Below are 17,286 nucleotides of genomic sequence, written 5' to 3'. Positions count from 1 at the left end.
TTGGAAACAAGTACAATCTTGTACAGACAGAAGTAAATTTAGGTGATAAATTGAGAAGAGATTCTTCAAATTTTACAGGAGGTTTTTATGAATTTTATTTTGGGAATAGAATGATGGGAAAATAGAGTTAAACGAAACCTGATTATTCATTTATTAATCTTGATCTTGTGTTCAAATTCATTTGATCTCAGACGGTTTTGAACTGTTAATGAAAAACTGTGGAATCAAGTTATTTTATAGATATTTCGTGACTTTATTAATGGGAATGTAATATTGTTTCTCGAAAAAGGATTTTCTTTTGTTTATATATTTTCTTTAAATTTGCATCATTACGGTCATTATGGCCGATAATATTTCCGTTTAACTGTGCTTAAAAAATTTTAATCTGTATATTATTAATTATGATAAAAATGAATTCCGGTAAAATTTTTGCTTTGATAATAAATCATTTTATCAAGAATAAAGTCATAGAAATAAATTTTCTCCTCTTCAGGAAATTTCGAAACAATGGCTAGAAATTCTGGCAAAACTTTTTTTTTATATCTATATTAAAATAGGTGAATAATTAATTCTTATCATAACTGGTAAATAGCATATATCAAATAAAGCATCTAAATATCGAATTAAAATATTTTTGAAATTAAGAAATTTAATTTTTACTAAATCCACATATTTATTTTGGGAAAGAACAGATCAAAAATCAGGTAAAAATAATGACACATGAGTTGTATGTAATCTAATGTATAAGCTTAGACACTGGAATGGAACATGTTACAATTTCATTCACTTCCTATAAATTGGACCCACTTTGTAAAACTGGGTATTATTATTATTGGCATTGTTAGAAAGAAAATAACGGGAACTTCTTGGTTGGTTTAAGAAATGCATAGCGTAAGTTTTTATTTTGCAAATGATAAAACTGTCATCCATTGCATTCCAAAGAAGTGCTAAAAAATAACTTTAATAAATGGAGTGTGTCAAGATAAAGCAATTAGTAATAGACTGTACAAAAAAACCAATTATGATATGAGATTATAACATCAATAAAAGAGTTGTGGATGAGCAACTTTTGAATTCATAAATTTCTAAAAGCGAAACAAGCTGCTAAGATTATATTTTATAGTAGCTCTTCTGGTAATTTTGCTTATTTATTTTCTGGATATTAGTAAATTCCAAATGCATGGAAAAAATAGACCAACTAAATTCTGTTTTTAATAGAATTGGGCAAATAAAAATTCAAGACATTACCCTAGAAATAAGAGAGTTGTGTAATGTAGTAAAAAGATTATAAGATAAAAGATAAAATGATTTATCATCAATTTCTTATTTACAGTTGGCTAATAAATGAAGTTTGTTTCCCTGAAACTAATAAATCAAATAAATTAAGCAAGAATTATTAAAAAATGTATTTATAACATTCATATATTTTATTTCTATTCTAATAGAAAGTATTAAAAAAAGTAAAATTTTAAAAAAATGTTTTAATTCATTTTTTTTTATTATTTTATATACATTTGTTTTATATTTAAATATTACCTGAATTACTTTTCAGTTTTATCACATTCATTTTGTTAAAAAAAAATTTATTGAATTACAATCATAGTAGTTTTCTGAAAACAAGAACAGATTCTTGAAGTTATTGAAATTTGGGTCTTATGAATCTGAACATTACCTTCATATATAGTAAACGCGAACAGAATAGCAAGTTATAGGATTCTGGTAATGTATTTGATTGCTATTGTGATATAATTAATACTTATAAAGTAACTGCATTTTCTTTCTTTTTTATTTTTGTGTTATGATTTGTAGCAAGTGCTATGCCATTTGATTCTTCATGTGCATTATTTGATTCTCTGATCTGCAAGTCTTGGTTCCTCTTTAAATTTCTTTTTTATTTAATTTCCATTTATGTATATGCACTAAATATTGCTTTAATTTCAAATCTTCAGAAATTTGTGGAAGAAATTCTTTAGCTTTAAGCATTATTTTTTTAAATGTTATATATATTTAATGAATTTTATTACAAAAGATGTAGGATTTTTACTAACATATTAATTGGCGTTTAAGAAATAACTTAACATTTTTTATTTTTTTTAAATTTTATTAGGAAGCAGGTAATGTGGTTGATGTCAAATCTTGGCCACTGATATTAGATACAGATGACATTCCAAAAAAGAAGTTAACAAGCATTTATCGTGCACCCACACCTGAAATGATTGCTTATTTGGACTTTAGTGTTAGCACTACTGGAATGCTAGCTGGCATTAAGGTAAATTTTTCGACATGGTTTCACGAATTAACTCTTTAATGATTTCAAATTCTAACGTTTTTTTTTTTTTTTTTTTTTCAGATGTCTCATGCTGCTTCAACTTCTCTTTGTAGAAGTATGAAATTGGCTTGTGAATTATATCCTTCTCGACACATAGCACTTTGTCTAGATCCATATTGTGGTTTAGGCTTTGTTTTATGGTGTTTAAACAGGTAATTATTTCACGTTTTTTTTTTTTTTTTTACTTGATCTTTTCTCAGTTAAGTTCCGTATATCTTGTTTCCTTACCTTTTTTTCTCCCATTTTAAGTGCACGCAATTATTTTCCATTTAGAATTTTTTTAAAAATATGTACAGTTTTAGTTTTGGAAAATCTTGATGTATTCAATTGTGGATTAGTTCTTGGTAACTGAAAGTTTTCTCTTATTTTTTCTTTCCCGTATACGAAGTATAGAGCAACTATTGTAATCACCAAAAAATTTTATCTCAAGATTGTGATGAATGTTCACATTTTAATATTGGAAGGAATATTGTGATTAATAAAACTCTATCCTGTGGTAATGTTTATTTGTGTCTGCTGAATTCAGATGATACTCAAAATAAAATTTTTTTATTTAAATATATTGAAAAACAGTTTCATATTAATTATTTCATGCAACCCAATGCATTATATTTGTTTCCCCGAGTTAATCATTGAATTAATTCCGATAAATATCATGTCTAACTGTATTTGAATTTTTTTGTAGAAAGGTGACAGTAGTTTTGATATGTTGAAAATATTTTTTAAATATAATTTCACTGTTTAACCATTATGGTGCTATAAATTTTCGCAAGTAACAAGAAAGGTCAGATCATTCAGTTAATTCTCTGGTTATATTATTAAGGATGAATAAGTACATTTATGTATTGATTTTATCTCCTCTTTGTATTTATATTTGAGTAGTTTTTGGTAGTTTTTTTTATTATTATTATTTGAAATTTTTTTATTGAATATGAAATTTAAAATATATTTGCATTAAAATTTATGAAATGATTTATGGGAGATTCCAAATATACATAGAACTAACTCTTTGTTATTTTCTCTTCATTAAAAGTAGGATATTAAATTGAAAACGGTTTTGTATTTTTCATATTTTTTTTTTTATTATCATTAATATCAGCTCTTGATAAATCGAAATTATTGCCATGTTTTGAAAAAATCTTTTTTACAAATATGTATCGGTGCATTATGAATATCTGGATATATCATAATTTCAAATTCTTTTGTCACTGTTATATTAACTTTAAAATTTCAACTTCTACTTTTGTTTATTCAGTTTTGTAATGGTGAAGAGTTCAGCTGTGTAATTGTAAAAATTTTGTATTGTGTTTTAGTTTAATTTTGAATTCCATAGAATAATTCAGAAATTACAAAACGTCAATCTCTCTCCCCCCAACCTCTCAAAAAATTCTGTACGAAAACGAAAATTCTGTACTCTTCCATAAATAAAATTTTTTAAAAAAAAATTTAATTGATTTACGTTTGAAAGTTCCTTATATTTTGTTTCAATGTCTTAATCTTTTGTTAGTGTGTATTCCGGTCATCATACTATTTTAATTCCACCCTCTGAAGTTGAAATAAATCCTGCTCTTTGGCTGTCAACAATTAGTCAATATAAAGGTAATTTATTTTTTTAATTTTTATTTAAAAGAACTTCCATGCTCTCCCTGTCTCTATCTCTCCTTTTTAATATTCCTGAGCTTTTATCCTGTAAAACCTATTATATAATAAATTTTCTCTTTATAGTTCGTGATACTTTCTGTTCTTATGGAGTTATGGAGCTTTGCACCAAAGGATTGGGTTCATCTATCACTCAGTTAAAGGTATGTAAATCATTATGCTCTAACATTTTTTTAAAATTTACACTACAGGCATTTTTTAGCATTTTATTTTACATCGTATTGAAAGCAAATTTAAATTAATTAAAAGAAAACGAATAATTCATGTTCTGAAATATTGTGATGAATTATTTCCTCTATCAGCTCTGAAATTTAGTGAAATAAAAAGCTTTAAGATTAAGAATTATTTTTGGGATTTGCATATGTTTTGCTGTAGAAATTTATTATTGGGTTAAGTTTCAAAAATAAAAAAATTGAATTTTAGATAATTTTTATATGCAAACAATCTTACAGTCTATAATAAGTTTGGAAAATAATTTTATTTAAAACTCCATATAAATATTTCTTGAAAACTTGTGTAATTATTATGAAAATCTGGCAGTTAAGGTCTTACTTAAGCTTACTAATAACAGTTAAAATCCCAGATATACCAATCTTATGTGACTTATCCTTCTGTTCACATTGAATGTTGTAATGCTGCAAACAATTTCCTATCTTAGTATATCTCATTTACTTTATTATCCCTCCTTCATGATATGGTATTCAGCATTTTGTATACTATGACAGAAACTCTCATATGAAATTAGAGTTTTAACACTTGAAATGGGAACAGTTTTAATATATATTATTAATCCCATAACTGATTTACATATAAAGAAAAAGAGTCGCTACTCTAGCTGATTATGAATGTGCATAGTTGCACAATATGCTTTTTCCTTTAAATATAAAATTCTGATTCAAGTAACTATAAAAAAACTTCATGTAATATCAATTACATAGGTGAAAAAGCAAAGTGTCTACAGCTTATATATTTATTATTTTTGTTGACCTGTAAAATTGCGATTGTTTCTGCATTTGTGTCTGGTAATATATTGAGAGGAAATTAATTATGTATTCAGTGTTACATGTGTAGCTAAATGCGGAAACTTTTCGAGTTGTTTAAGTAGTATAAAGGCATGACTCCCCCTCTTCTTGCATAATCTGTTAAAATTTTGCATTTCTTTTGGAATTGCTCCTTGGAATTGTATCATCAATGAATTGAAGTTATCTTACAATTTGTGCATATCATAAACAATCATCTTGTAAATTTCGGGGAATCCATGTTTGTGAAATTGTGAAGGGTGGTCCCCCCCCCCCTCCTTGTATGTAGGAGGAAAATTGGTTTTTTACCCCTTAATGCAACCTTTGAATGTGGTATCGTCACTATTTATGTATACTTGCATGTAGTTTGTGTTGTAGTTCAGAATGTAACACTTTCTCCTCTCTTTTTATAGCAGCGAGGAATAAATTTGAGTTGCGTTAGGACATGTGTAGTTGTAGCTGAAGAAAGGCCAAGAGTTGGACTTACAACATCATTTTCAAAGCTGTTTTCTGGTTTAGGTTTATCGCCTAGAGCTGTAAGCACAAGCTTTGGATGCCGTGTAAATGTAGCAATTTGTCTCCAGGTTAGTACTGATTATTAAAATTTCTATTGTTCCAAAGTCTGTTTCATATAGAATGTTTTAATAATTTAACATTAATTTTTATGTGAAATTCAATTAATTTTTAGTGAATACATCTGTAGTCATTTTGCTAAAACTTAAAATGTGTTGAAAAATGTTATTTCTCTTATATTTTATTGATTGTTCTACTGCATCATGTCTTTTTACTCTTTTATCTAAGATAATGTACCTACTGCAAAACTATTTTCATAAGTTGGTTTTGTGATTATATGAATGAAAACAACTTTAATTAGCGTCTGAGCATCCATATATTGATTGTACTTATATTTACTTTTAAAATTTCTGTTTCTTTTATGTTAAATAAGATAGTTTAGAGTTTTTTAAACTTTTGGGAACTTTTTCAAAAACCTATTTGTTTTCCTGAAATAACTAAATAATAGTTTGTTGTTTAATACATTGAAAGTCATATTGAACGCTTCTCAGTGCATGTTTACTTAAGTTGACATTGCAGTGCTCTGCTCTCTGCTGTTTTTTCATATGCCACAAACTTCAATTTTTTTCATGTATACTTTTTTACTTCAGTGACATTATTTCTTGTCATAATTTTGAGATTTTGTCATATTTTACGTTTTTGCAATATTGCTTCTGTAGATCTTAATTTTTTTTAAAAAACTTAGATAAGAAAAAAACTTTTTTATTCAATACTATGAAAAATGTATTTATACCATATGTTTTGGCACAACAAAATGGTCAGTTCTGGTCCTTGCACCATAACAGTCTAATCTTTAAATGTCGAGAGGATGTTTCTTTTGTTTTTTCATTTTTTTATGTTTATGTAAATAAGATTCTTTAAATTTTACATAAAGGTTACCATAGTTTTCCATTTGTAGAAATTTTTTTTTAATTAGTTTTGAAATCTGCAGAAAATAACCATTTTAACTAAAGTATGAAAAAAGGGAGATAGAATAAGAAACAAGATTAAAACCTTCTAAATGTTTCATCATTGAAAAGTTATTTTTTAACAACTTAAAAATAATATCAAAGTTACTTGCTTTGTAATAAGTTACATTAATTATTGTTAATAGAAACCAATGGATAATTTTGAGATTCATATCAGGTAATTTGAGTTCTCAAAAACTTCCTTTAAATATATAATAAGTAAATAAAAAGTACTTTTCAGTCATGCTTTGTGTTTCATTAAATTATGCTATGCTTAACATTTTATGTACTGCGTGATAGGGTGCTTCTAGTCCAGATCCCACAGCAGTGTATGCAGACATGAGAGCCTTGCGAAATGACAGAGTTACTCTAGTTGAAAGGGGAGCACCACATAGTCTTTGCTTAATAGAATCTGGAAAACTCCTTCCTGGAGTTAAAGTTGTAATTGCCAATCCTGAAACAAAAGGACAGTGTGGAGATTCCCACCTTGGAGAAGTGAGTTGATTTTATTATTATTTAGTTCCGAATAAGAAAACTAGATGAAAATTTTATTCAAGATAGCATTTAACTGCAATCGTTTAATGTCCTATTTCTCTCCATTACTGGGAAATATCCATGTTGGATACCTCCCAATAATGTGCCAATATCTTTTTCAGGGTTGACTTCTTTTCCACTGTCTAAATAATTGTAAATGCCTTTCTCAATGGTAGAAAATTCCACCTTTTTTCCTCATATGGATATCAAACTTATGAAAATTATTCAAAGAATATATTTTCAGTATCCGAATTGCAAAATCTATTGTTCATTGAAGGGAAATATACTTTGGGAAAATTTTACCAAAGGATTTAATTTTCAGTTTATATTTGCAGTCGTTTATTCGTTGAAAAGTTTTTTAAATTCTTTCAGTCAGTTAGCATAAATTCTTGTTAACGTAATTGCTAAGCAAGTGAGAAAAATAAAACCCCTTTTGGTTCATAGACAAATATCAGATAGTGCATGTTATTGTAAATCTTTAATAGCTTACTGAGCATTTTTTTATGAGAATGATTTGCTTGTTTTTAAATAAATCTCAAAATATAAAAGAGTATGCCAACTACTTTGAAGTATTATCATTTCAGCTATTAGCCATTTAACAAACCAGATGTGTCTGTTGAGGCAATAAGAATCGAAGTCAATACTCTTAAATAGCCGATGGAAAATAAAATAATCGAGAGATATGAACTTTGGGTGTGATAAAAGAAGGACAGAGAGAGATTATTTGGCCGATCTCCAAGTCAGGTTTGCTCCGTTCTGCAACTAGATTCAAAGGGCGCGAATGTCGCGTTGATCTTGAGATTAATCAATCAATCTGTTATGTTCGTTTTGGGTTCTTATGGGCTGCAGGACAGATACTCCGGACCTGCGTTTCTTTTGTTTGTTGATTTATTTTGACTTATTTTTTACGTTTTTATTGCTTTTTTCAATTTCTGTTGATCACCGAACTTTCTCAGACTGAAAAAGTAAACTTAAAACGGTCGAATTCTCAGAGTGGGAAAGTAAGGAAATTTAATATAAAAACAAAAGTGTAACATTTGGAAATAATTTCTCTGGATTCTGCAGCCCCAATTGCCATTTACTTAACGTTTTCTGCCAGTTCTTTTAAATAAAACTATGTTATTCTACTTTATATTACTATGTTTCCAGTATTGAATGATGGAAACATATTTCCTCTAAGTAATTATTATAACTAATGATATAAATATTGCTTTTATATCATTACTGAGCCATTCATTGATTTCGTAACTTTCGTGATAGGAAGAGTCTCGGTTGAGTGTATAAATTCAATGCTTTATATAGTTTTCATTTTTATTGAGAATAGTTTAGATGTAAAATGAATTTTAAAGTTGTTCTTCCCCATAATTTAATTTTGTATCATTACAATTTTTAATTAAGTGCCGACTTCTAACTGCAAAATAGTAATAGGTAAAACGGCAATTTTCCGTTTTAACTATTTTACTTTTTGCAGTTACAAACTATAGAGTTTAAAATATATATGTGTCCATAATTTTATGTTTCTTGAAGTTAAGGTGGATATTATGCAATTCATCTTATTGGATGTAAAGTATTTTATTCTTAGTATCTCTTTTTCTATAATAAATTTTTTAAATGTATAGTGCAATTCATAACAAACATTAAAAAGTACAGGCTTGTGCCAAGAAGTTAGATAATACAAATAACAGCGAGTTTTTGTCTTAAAAAAGAAAGTTTTAATTATATGGATGGGTAGGAAATGGGCATTTATAGAAATTTTTGTCTATCTAGATTTTTGTTGTTGTTGTTGTTTCCTGCCTGCCCTTCCTCCACATTAGACTCTTCATTATTGATATTCTTCTATATTTTTTTTGTGGAAAGAAAATGTTTTTTTAGTTTGAATTACTCTTAACAGATTGTAGTTTTTTTAAAATTGGGATTTTAAAGACAATGTTGATGGGAAACTAATATTTTTAAAACTTTCTCAATGTCAATTGTGGTATAAGATATGCGAGTAAAAATTGTATAGAAATAATCTTTAAAATTGATTTGTGGAAAATGAAAAAAAGGTGTATTAATATATTGTTTTAATAAAGATGTTTCTTCCATTTTGTTTTTTCATAAAATCACTTTTGAATCTTTTTAGGTGATAATCCTTTTATTTGTGAATGTTCCCCCCCTCCCCCCTCCCTTTTCTTTTTTAAATGAAGATAGCTCATCTATTACTTTGACTTCATTTTGATGAAGAATTATATCTGAAATATTTCTTTCTCCCCCTTTCCTCATATGTAAAAATGATTGATGCATATGTAGATATAACTTCTTTTATTTTTTTACTGGCTTCGAGTGCTAAAAATGTTACAGAATTTTGTTTTAAGAGTTGATGAGGTATATGAATATAACTCTTCCTGGCCTCCTGATCTACTTTTAATTTTGATTGTTGAAGGTTTTATGAGACCTAGCTAGCAATACGATTTGGATAAAATGAATAATGAATAAATATTTTGAGTAACCTGGATGGAATTAATTAACTCTTTAATCTAGATAGAATAAATAAATATAGGCTTTTTATATTACTTAGTTCTCAATTTTTAACTTTTTTTACTAACAACAATAATAATTTTTGCAGAGAGGATTAAACAAACTCTAATAAAAAAAAATAATCTGAAGTAGACTAATGTTTAACCTGTCTAAAAATTCGTCCTAGAACCATGACTATGTTACATATTTTTGTGTTATTATCATCTGATGCATTCAGAAATAAAAATCGTTTGGGTACAAATGAGCAAAAAAAAATGATAATTCGATTAATTTTAAACGTTTTTCAGGGAAAAGATGACTGAATTATATGTAATGAAGCCTTAAGTTCTTTTATTGTTATATGTATTGAATATTCTGCCATATTTTTAAAAAGACATTTTATTTTCATTGATTTACAGTAGACAAATTTATAATAAATGTAAACTTGAATAACATTTTTGAGAAAATTTGCTAAATTTTTGTAAATGGGATATGGATATGATGCCTCAAGTGAATTTTATATAGTATTTTAAAAACTGGATTAACAAGTAAAAGAATTTTTTTTTTTTTTTTTTGCTAGATTTATTTTTAAAATCCTTTATGGATTCTTTTATATTTTGTTCTTGTGTAAGTATATGCATCTAAATTAAATTTAACTTTTGTGTATTTTAGATTTGGGTGCAATCCTCTCATAATGCCAGTGGCTATTTTACGATTTATGGAGACGATTCCCTCCACAATGACCATTTTAATGTGAGATTGATTACTGGAGATTCATCACAGACCTATGCAAGAACAGGTTATTTAGGTTTCTTGCGCAGAACCGAATGTGTTCAGGCCGATGGTGGTATGTATTACAGTAAAGAAAGTAATTTCAAATATATGAATAAACTACTTTTGAAATTTTATTTTGTAAATCTGATGGTTATTATTCACATATCCACTCCCCCCTCCATTCCAGAACTTCATGATGCTGTGTTTGTTGTTGGCTCTTTGGACGAAACTATTATGCTTAGAGGAATGAGGTATCATCCTATAGACATAGAAAACAGCGTCTTAAGATGTCATAAGAAAGTTTCTGAATGGTATGTAATTTTTAGTATTGTATTATGCATGTTGATTCTCCAAGGGGAAGAAATTGTAGATTAAAAGTTTGTTTTTGACATCTGGCTAATTTTTGGTGGTAGTAATTATTAACTATAGTAAAAATGAGATTGCAAGGGAGAATTTGAATAATTTTTGGTGAGTCATTTTTGGTATTCACTGACTATTACCATTGTCTTAACAAAGGTATTAATCTAATATGAGAACATTATTGATTTTAATTATTATGTATAGATATTTAAAGATTTTTTTTTTAATTTCAGAAAGTTGTGTGCTGTATTATTTACTTATGTTAATATTTTAATTTTGTAGTGCTGTGTTTACTTGGACAAATCTGCTTGTTGTTGTTGTGGAACTGGATGGAAATGAGAATGAAGCATTAGACCTTGTACCTCTAGTCACAAATGTAGTTTTGGAAGAACACCAGCTTATTGTAGGTGTTGTTGTAGTAGTTGATCCGGGAGTTGTGCCTATCAATTCTAGAGGCGAGAAACAGAGGATGCATCTACGAGATGGATTTTTAGCAGACCAGTTAGATCCAATTTATGTAGCCTACAATATGTGAGCTATTCTTCTTAGGTGTATTTAAATGGTCTGCTAAAATTGGAATGCACTTCAACTCATAGATATTACTGAGACTTAACAAAATGTGAATTTGCTTATAGCTGTGATTTTTTAGAATGGGCATTCCTTGTTATTTCAGAAATGAATAAATCCTTGCCGCTCTGATAATGTTCAAAGCTGAACAAGTAGACTCATGGACAAGAGAAAAAACAAAGCAAGTATTGTAGTATCTAGTGTTCTTAGCGTTAAACTGACATCTAAATTAATGCAATTGTTTTATTTTTCATATGAACTCTGTGATTTTCTTACCTCATGTTTTGTGTTATTTGAAAAATTTACAGACTTTTTGTTATTTTCATTCTAAAAGATTTCGAATCATTGCATTACTGTACCATTTCTTAAATCAAATTCAATTTATCTGGAATTGTATTCTATTGCGAATCTGTTTTCTGCCATTTACATATAAAATCTTCTCATTTTATATAACATGTAATACTCAAATCTACTGAATCATTATCTCTGTATATTATAACCATTTCTTCACCTAAAATGTTTGTGCTTTTTTCATCGTTTTGATTGAGGATGAAATAGCAAATTATCAAATGAACGTCTTTTGATTTACTAACTTTTTGTATCTAAACAATGTTGCAAAAAGGAAAATATTATAGATAATGTTACTTAGTTCCTGTATTTTTTCATATGCATGTATTTAACTTCAATGCATTTGAAATAACTACAAAGCAGTTCTTTAAATAGGTTTTTATATTTAGAAGCATTAAAAATATGGAATTTTCTAGTAAATATAATATGGATAGCTAAATTGAAGATCTGGTGCTTTGTAACTACAACGATATATAAAAAGAATTGTTTACATACTAAATCTAGAATTTGTTCTGAGGAATACAAAGAAACATATTTCTATTGTTGTTATTTTCAAATTAATAAAATTTGATCTATATATGTTACATTTAATTTGATAAGAGAATCGTATATTAAAATTTTTGGTGCTGAAAAGCTTTAGGTCATTTTAATTATAAAGTGGGAAAATTTCGATTAATATACTTTTTAAAAAGCATATTTACAAAATTGGATGATGTGTTTTTAAATAAACTTTAAATTGTTGGTTTTAGTTTTCAATTTTTAAGTGAATTTATACTATTTTAGAAAATCGGTTGTTAAAAAATAGAATGTAATTTTAAACTGGCTCTAAACTCTCCTTTATGAAAATCCATAAAATAATGGTGCTATTAAAACATAGGTTTATTTCTCACACAATCATGTATGCATGTTGTTTACGAGACCTCTATACACAAGAAATGCTATGCATTTACAGGCTTATCTTTGAATAAATTTTCAAAGATTTTTTCTGTATGAATGTTAGTAATTTTTTTTCTTTTTTTTTTTTCTCATGAACATTGCCAAAAATAGTTATTGAAATTATTAAAACGCCATGTGTTTAGTAGTTAGTTGTAGAGAGGGAAAAATATTCACATTAATTTTTCTTGCAATATTTGTGGTGGCACCATGTAAATTATGTTGTCAAATTTTTTCATACTCAGAATTAGATTGAGGCTCTGTCATGTGGTAATATTTTCTGTTGTGGCATTTTTACATCAAGATTGTTTTATTATCTTGAATAAATGTAGTTTTAGAATTATATATTAATATATGACGATTCATTTATCTCTCCGTTGTAAAATGTTTCCTCTAGTAAATGCCACTTTGTAACATCTTATTTTATTGACTTTTGGCGATTGAAGTAAAGACAAGTGTATCTTAAAATAGCTCTATTAATTTTGTTAAATAATAATGAATTGTTTTCTTAAATTTAAGATGTCCGATTATTCCGACATTGTGATTTATATATGTGTACTAAGAAAGTTCTAAACATGTTTAAAATTATAATAAAAAATTAACATTGGTCCTTGAAATTTTGTTATCCATAGGTGAAAGTTGCTTTTAATAAATGTATAAATTGTTAACATATTTTCAATGTTTCATGTGAGGTTAATTATTTTGCTTTTCATTACTAAAGTTACGAAGTTTTGATGTTTGAGTTTATGACTTTTGCAGCTATGCTGCAGTCTCATCGTCATCAGCTTCAGATACATATCTCAATGATTTATGATACATATCTTGTTTCTTGGACTCTTGTTTTCTGTTTTTATAAATTTAAGCTCAATACTATGCTAATTTTACTGTTGAAAATTTGTATTAGTTAATTTATGAGAGAAATTCATTTCAGTTTTTGTAATTAAAATGTTATTAGAAGTGTAATTGTTATAAAAATGTATTTTTCCAAGTGGAAATTTTTCTCCTTCCCCATTATTTCTCATTGAATGCCACACATTTTTATCCTTGTTCGTTATAGCAATAATATTTTGTTAATTGTTACTGTATAGACTAAGATATCAGGCAATAGATACATTTGGTCTTTTTCCTTTTTTCTTTCTTCTATTATTCTGTATTTGTAAAGAAATGGATTATCCTATGGCTATTGTTAAGATTTGAATCTATTCCGAAAACAACTTTCAGATTTTTATTAAATTTGTCATTGATTTAATCAAGTCATTAAGAATTATCAGCAATGTTCTATTAACTAATCAGGTTTTTTGCAGTATTCTGATCATTATTTTTCTGTGTAAATGAGCATTGTTTCATTAATGGATTTGATCTGTATAAGACATATCAAATATTTGAATGTGAAGGAAAAAAATTCTTTTATTTATCAAAAATTTCTCTTTTTGAGTATTAAAACAATTGTACTAGATTTTGTTTATATTAATTTTCAGACATAATCATAACCAATAATTATTTATATATACTTCGTAAAATTTTGTTAATAAAGGAATAAAAAGTGTTTAACTATTATTTAATGAGGTTTTTGTTTGTGAATATGATACTTATGTTATTTATTGAAATATGATATTCATAGCAGCTAGCTTGTATAACTATTGTAATTCCTTTACTTTTCAGTTATGTATAAATAACACGTAAATGTTACATTGAAGTATTTTTATGTTGCTACTGTATGTGATACGTAGCATTTTTCATGCTAGTCTATTGTAGTGATTTTTTTTGTACATTTTAAAATATAAATTTAACTTTTCATATATCTTTCTGTAGTTTGTTGATCTGTTTCTTGTAAAGTAAAATTATTGTGTAATCTTTTGTTCATATCTTTTTTCCCACTAGCTTGTTATAATTCTCACTTCGTTACATTCGTTTCACTGTCATGTAGTTTTAATTGTTTGTTTCTGAAATCAAATATCTAAAATGTATCACAATTAAATATTAAGAACTTAAATTTAGGTAATTGAAAAAAGTATATAGATCTTGAACCTGCGTTCATTTTCAATTTCACTAGAATTGTTTGCTTTCTGTGTTATACTGGTCTTTCAACATTACCTTTTATTTGCCTTCTTACCTATTTTTGTTTTGTTTTTTTCTTGATAAACGCCTGCCGGCATATTTTATGTTTCATAAGTGTGTTCAGCAAATATTTATTATAGTTTTGTTCCTAATCTGTTTCATAATGAAACACTGTACTAGCCAATTGATTGTTTTACTGGTGTCCAACTTTTCCAACAAGATTAGCATATTAAATATATTTCTTACCACAGAAAAATGTACAAAAGTAGACTGAATTTTTTCTCTTGTTGATTGGTTGGATATCTGGTAATGCAGGTATGAAAGAAAATAATATTCATGGTTAGGAGTGTTATAATGTTATGATAAATGCTGAAAACCTGGATACTGTAGGTATAAGATGAAGCCATGAACGTTTTTTGTCATTTCTTTCTCAAGCACGTATTCCAATTCTAAATTTCTTGGTTCACAGATTTGTGACTTTAATATTAGTTTTGTGTCATATCGTGAAGGCAGTGTTAAATTATGCTAAACAAAATATGTGTAATAATTTTTTTAAGAAAAAGAAATTGCTATCAGTTTAAATAATAGCATTTTCATGTATATACTGTGAATTTGTATAAAGGCGTACTTGCAGACGAAGGTAAAATGAAAAAAGTTTCACTTTATGACTGCATTTCATTGCTTGTATATAAGATTTTTTATTTACCTTTTTTGAAAAATAAAATATTGTGAAATACTCTGTTGTTTCACAAAACATAACAGCTGTGGCTGATTTATTTGTGTTTACTTTTTTGTTGTATCTTTAAATGTGTAAGCTTCAACATGCTGAAATTGAAATTGCTTATCTGGGACTGGCATTAAACTTTTATCTTTCATACTCTCCAACAACAGTTTAATTTAATTATATTAGCGTCCTGTTTCAGAACAATACCAGATCTACTTGCGACAGACATTGTAATTTTGAACCCTGCTGTCCACTGGTTGAATGGACTGTATAATAAATTGGACTTTAATATATTAATTATTACTTTCTGCATCATAAACCTTAATCAGTATCAATATTTATCTCTTAATGCGACCCTCAATAACAGTGTGATATCTATATTGAGGATTATACTCTTTGGTTAAGTAGGGTCTGTATGGGCAGTAAATAAAGTGTGGTGTGTTTTCAAAATTACTTTTATATTGAAGGTTAACTCAAAAACTTTTTTTTATATGCGAAATCGGTATTACGTATTTCTGTTTAAGCTTAATAATTTGGGCCAGTTAAATGGATATAAAATTCAATGAAAGTGATGCAGAAACTTAGTTTTTCTATTTCCAACCGCAATATTTATTTATTTTTATTTTCAGCATTAACTAATCATTGGACTAAATAAAATTAATAATCTCTTGCATGTGAGCATATCTTCCAACAACTGCGGAATTTCTGTAATTACTGCTTAAAGTAGGTGAAAACAACTAATATATAGTGAAAAAGTATGGATAGATATACAGTGGGTCCCAAATTTGAGTATATACATGAACGTGAACCAATATACCTGAACCTGACTAAATTTCCCATTAAGGAAATTTTATTTTTTTACTAATGATACTCGGGCTTATCCCCTTCCAATTTGTGAAGAGAAAAAAATTATGTAACAAATTTTTTTTTTTTTATCTAAAAATAAACAAATATAGCATTTAGACGAAAACAAAAGTTACGAAAATGAGTTTACAATTTTATTAATTTTGTTATAATAAGCAAATTAATATTTAGTTGTAAAACCTTTTTTTGTTTGGACCACAGCTTGTAATCGCTTAAGCATGGATTCCACCAATTTTTTGGTTGTTTCAACAGAAATTTTTACTCACTTTTCACCTTCTTTTTTTTTATTTATTTATTTATTTTAGTCTTTGTTTACTTTTCACGTCATGTTCATGAAAGGATTTCTACAACAGAGACCGTAAATTTTGTAAAAATTTTTAAGTCTAGAGATTGGGGTGGCGTGTGTAGCTGTTACATGGTACACCAAGTATAACGTGACAATCTTCGCAGTATACTTCCTATTACCGTTTTGCAGAAAGATGAGTTTGACCCAAGTTCTAATTTATGGACACATGTTTGTAAATTATTCTTCAAAATGTCAAGATATACCAGTCTATCCGTAATGTCGTAAATGGATTTGCTACCATACAACCCAAACAAGAACGGATCCACTCTCATACTTTACCTTCTTTATTGTATCCTGTTCTTTTCCAACTTCCCACCATACTTGATATCGCCCATCATTCCCATATGAAAGAAATTTGCTTTCATCAGAAAAAAATATATTATTCCAGAATAATTCCAGCTTTAATATATGTTCTTTTGCAAAAGAGTCTTCTGTTGACGCAACTAATGAGTGGTGTTCGTATTGGTGTAGTACGACCATGAAATCCTGTATTTTGAAGAAAACATCTGGTAGTTTCAGCTAAAGGCTTTTTTCGAATAGATGAGACAAAGTTAGGGGCACTTAAGTTTGGATTTTTCTTTACTGAACGTATTATCTTCCTCTTTGTAGTAATGCTCTAAATTTCTTCCTAGAATATGGGCAACGCATCCAGTTCTACGATACTCCTGTAGTACTTTTTTGACGCAACCATGACTTTTCCAAATCAGTGGACCAATTTTTCGCCAGGATTTGCTATCTTTAGACCACTTGATAAC

The 17,286-nt window shown here is 27.6% G+C and overlaps 1 protein-coding gene across 7 annotated transcripts in view; it reads left to right on the top strand.

The window, feature by feature from the left end:
* The window catches only part of LOC129958160 (disco-interacting protein 2-like), a 187,148-nt gene extending 171,792 nt beyond the window's left edge, over positions 1 to 15,356 (top strand). For 4 of the 7 annotated variants that reach the window (XM_056070398.1, XM_056070400.1, XM_056070394.1 and 1 more), the window contains exons 30-37: positions 2,108 to 2,269; positions 2,351 to 2,481; positions 3,837 to 3,928; positions 4,055 to 4,131; positions 5,421 to 5,591; positions 6,828 to 7,022; positions 10,230 to 10,642; positions 10,974 to 15,356. In XM_056070398.1, the coding sequence (XP_055926373.1) occupies positions 2,108 to 2,269; positions 2,351 to 2,481; positions 3,837 to 3,928; positions 4,055 to 4,131; positions 5,421 to 5,591; positions 6,828 to 7,022; positions 10,230 to 10,642; positions 10,974 to 11,226 (1,494 nt within the window). In that variant the 3' untranslated portion in view covers positions 11,227 to 15,356. The remainder of the gene's footprint in view (positions 1 to 2,107; positions 2,270 to 2,350; positions 2,482 to 3,836; positions 3,929 to 4,054; positions 4,132 to 5,420; positions 5,592 to 6,827; positions 7,023 to 10,229; positions 10,643 to 10,973) is intronic. The other 3 variants (XM_056070397.1, XM_056070399.1, XM_056070396.1) reach the window with 2 other exon arrangements.
* The last annotated feature ends 1,930 nt before the right edge of the window (positions 15,357 to 17,286 follow it).

This window comes from Argiope bruennichi, chromosome X1 (assembly GCF_947563725.1).
Source record: "Argiope bruennichi chromosome X1, qqArgBrue1.1, whole genome shotgun sequence".
NCBI lineage: Eukaryota > Metazoa > Arthropoda > Arachnida > Araneae > Araneidae > Argiope > Argiope bruennichi.
Note: the sequence above shows the minus strand (reverse complement) of the source record. Positions and strands in the feature narration are given on the sequence as shown.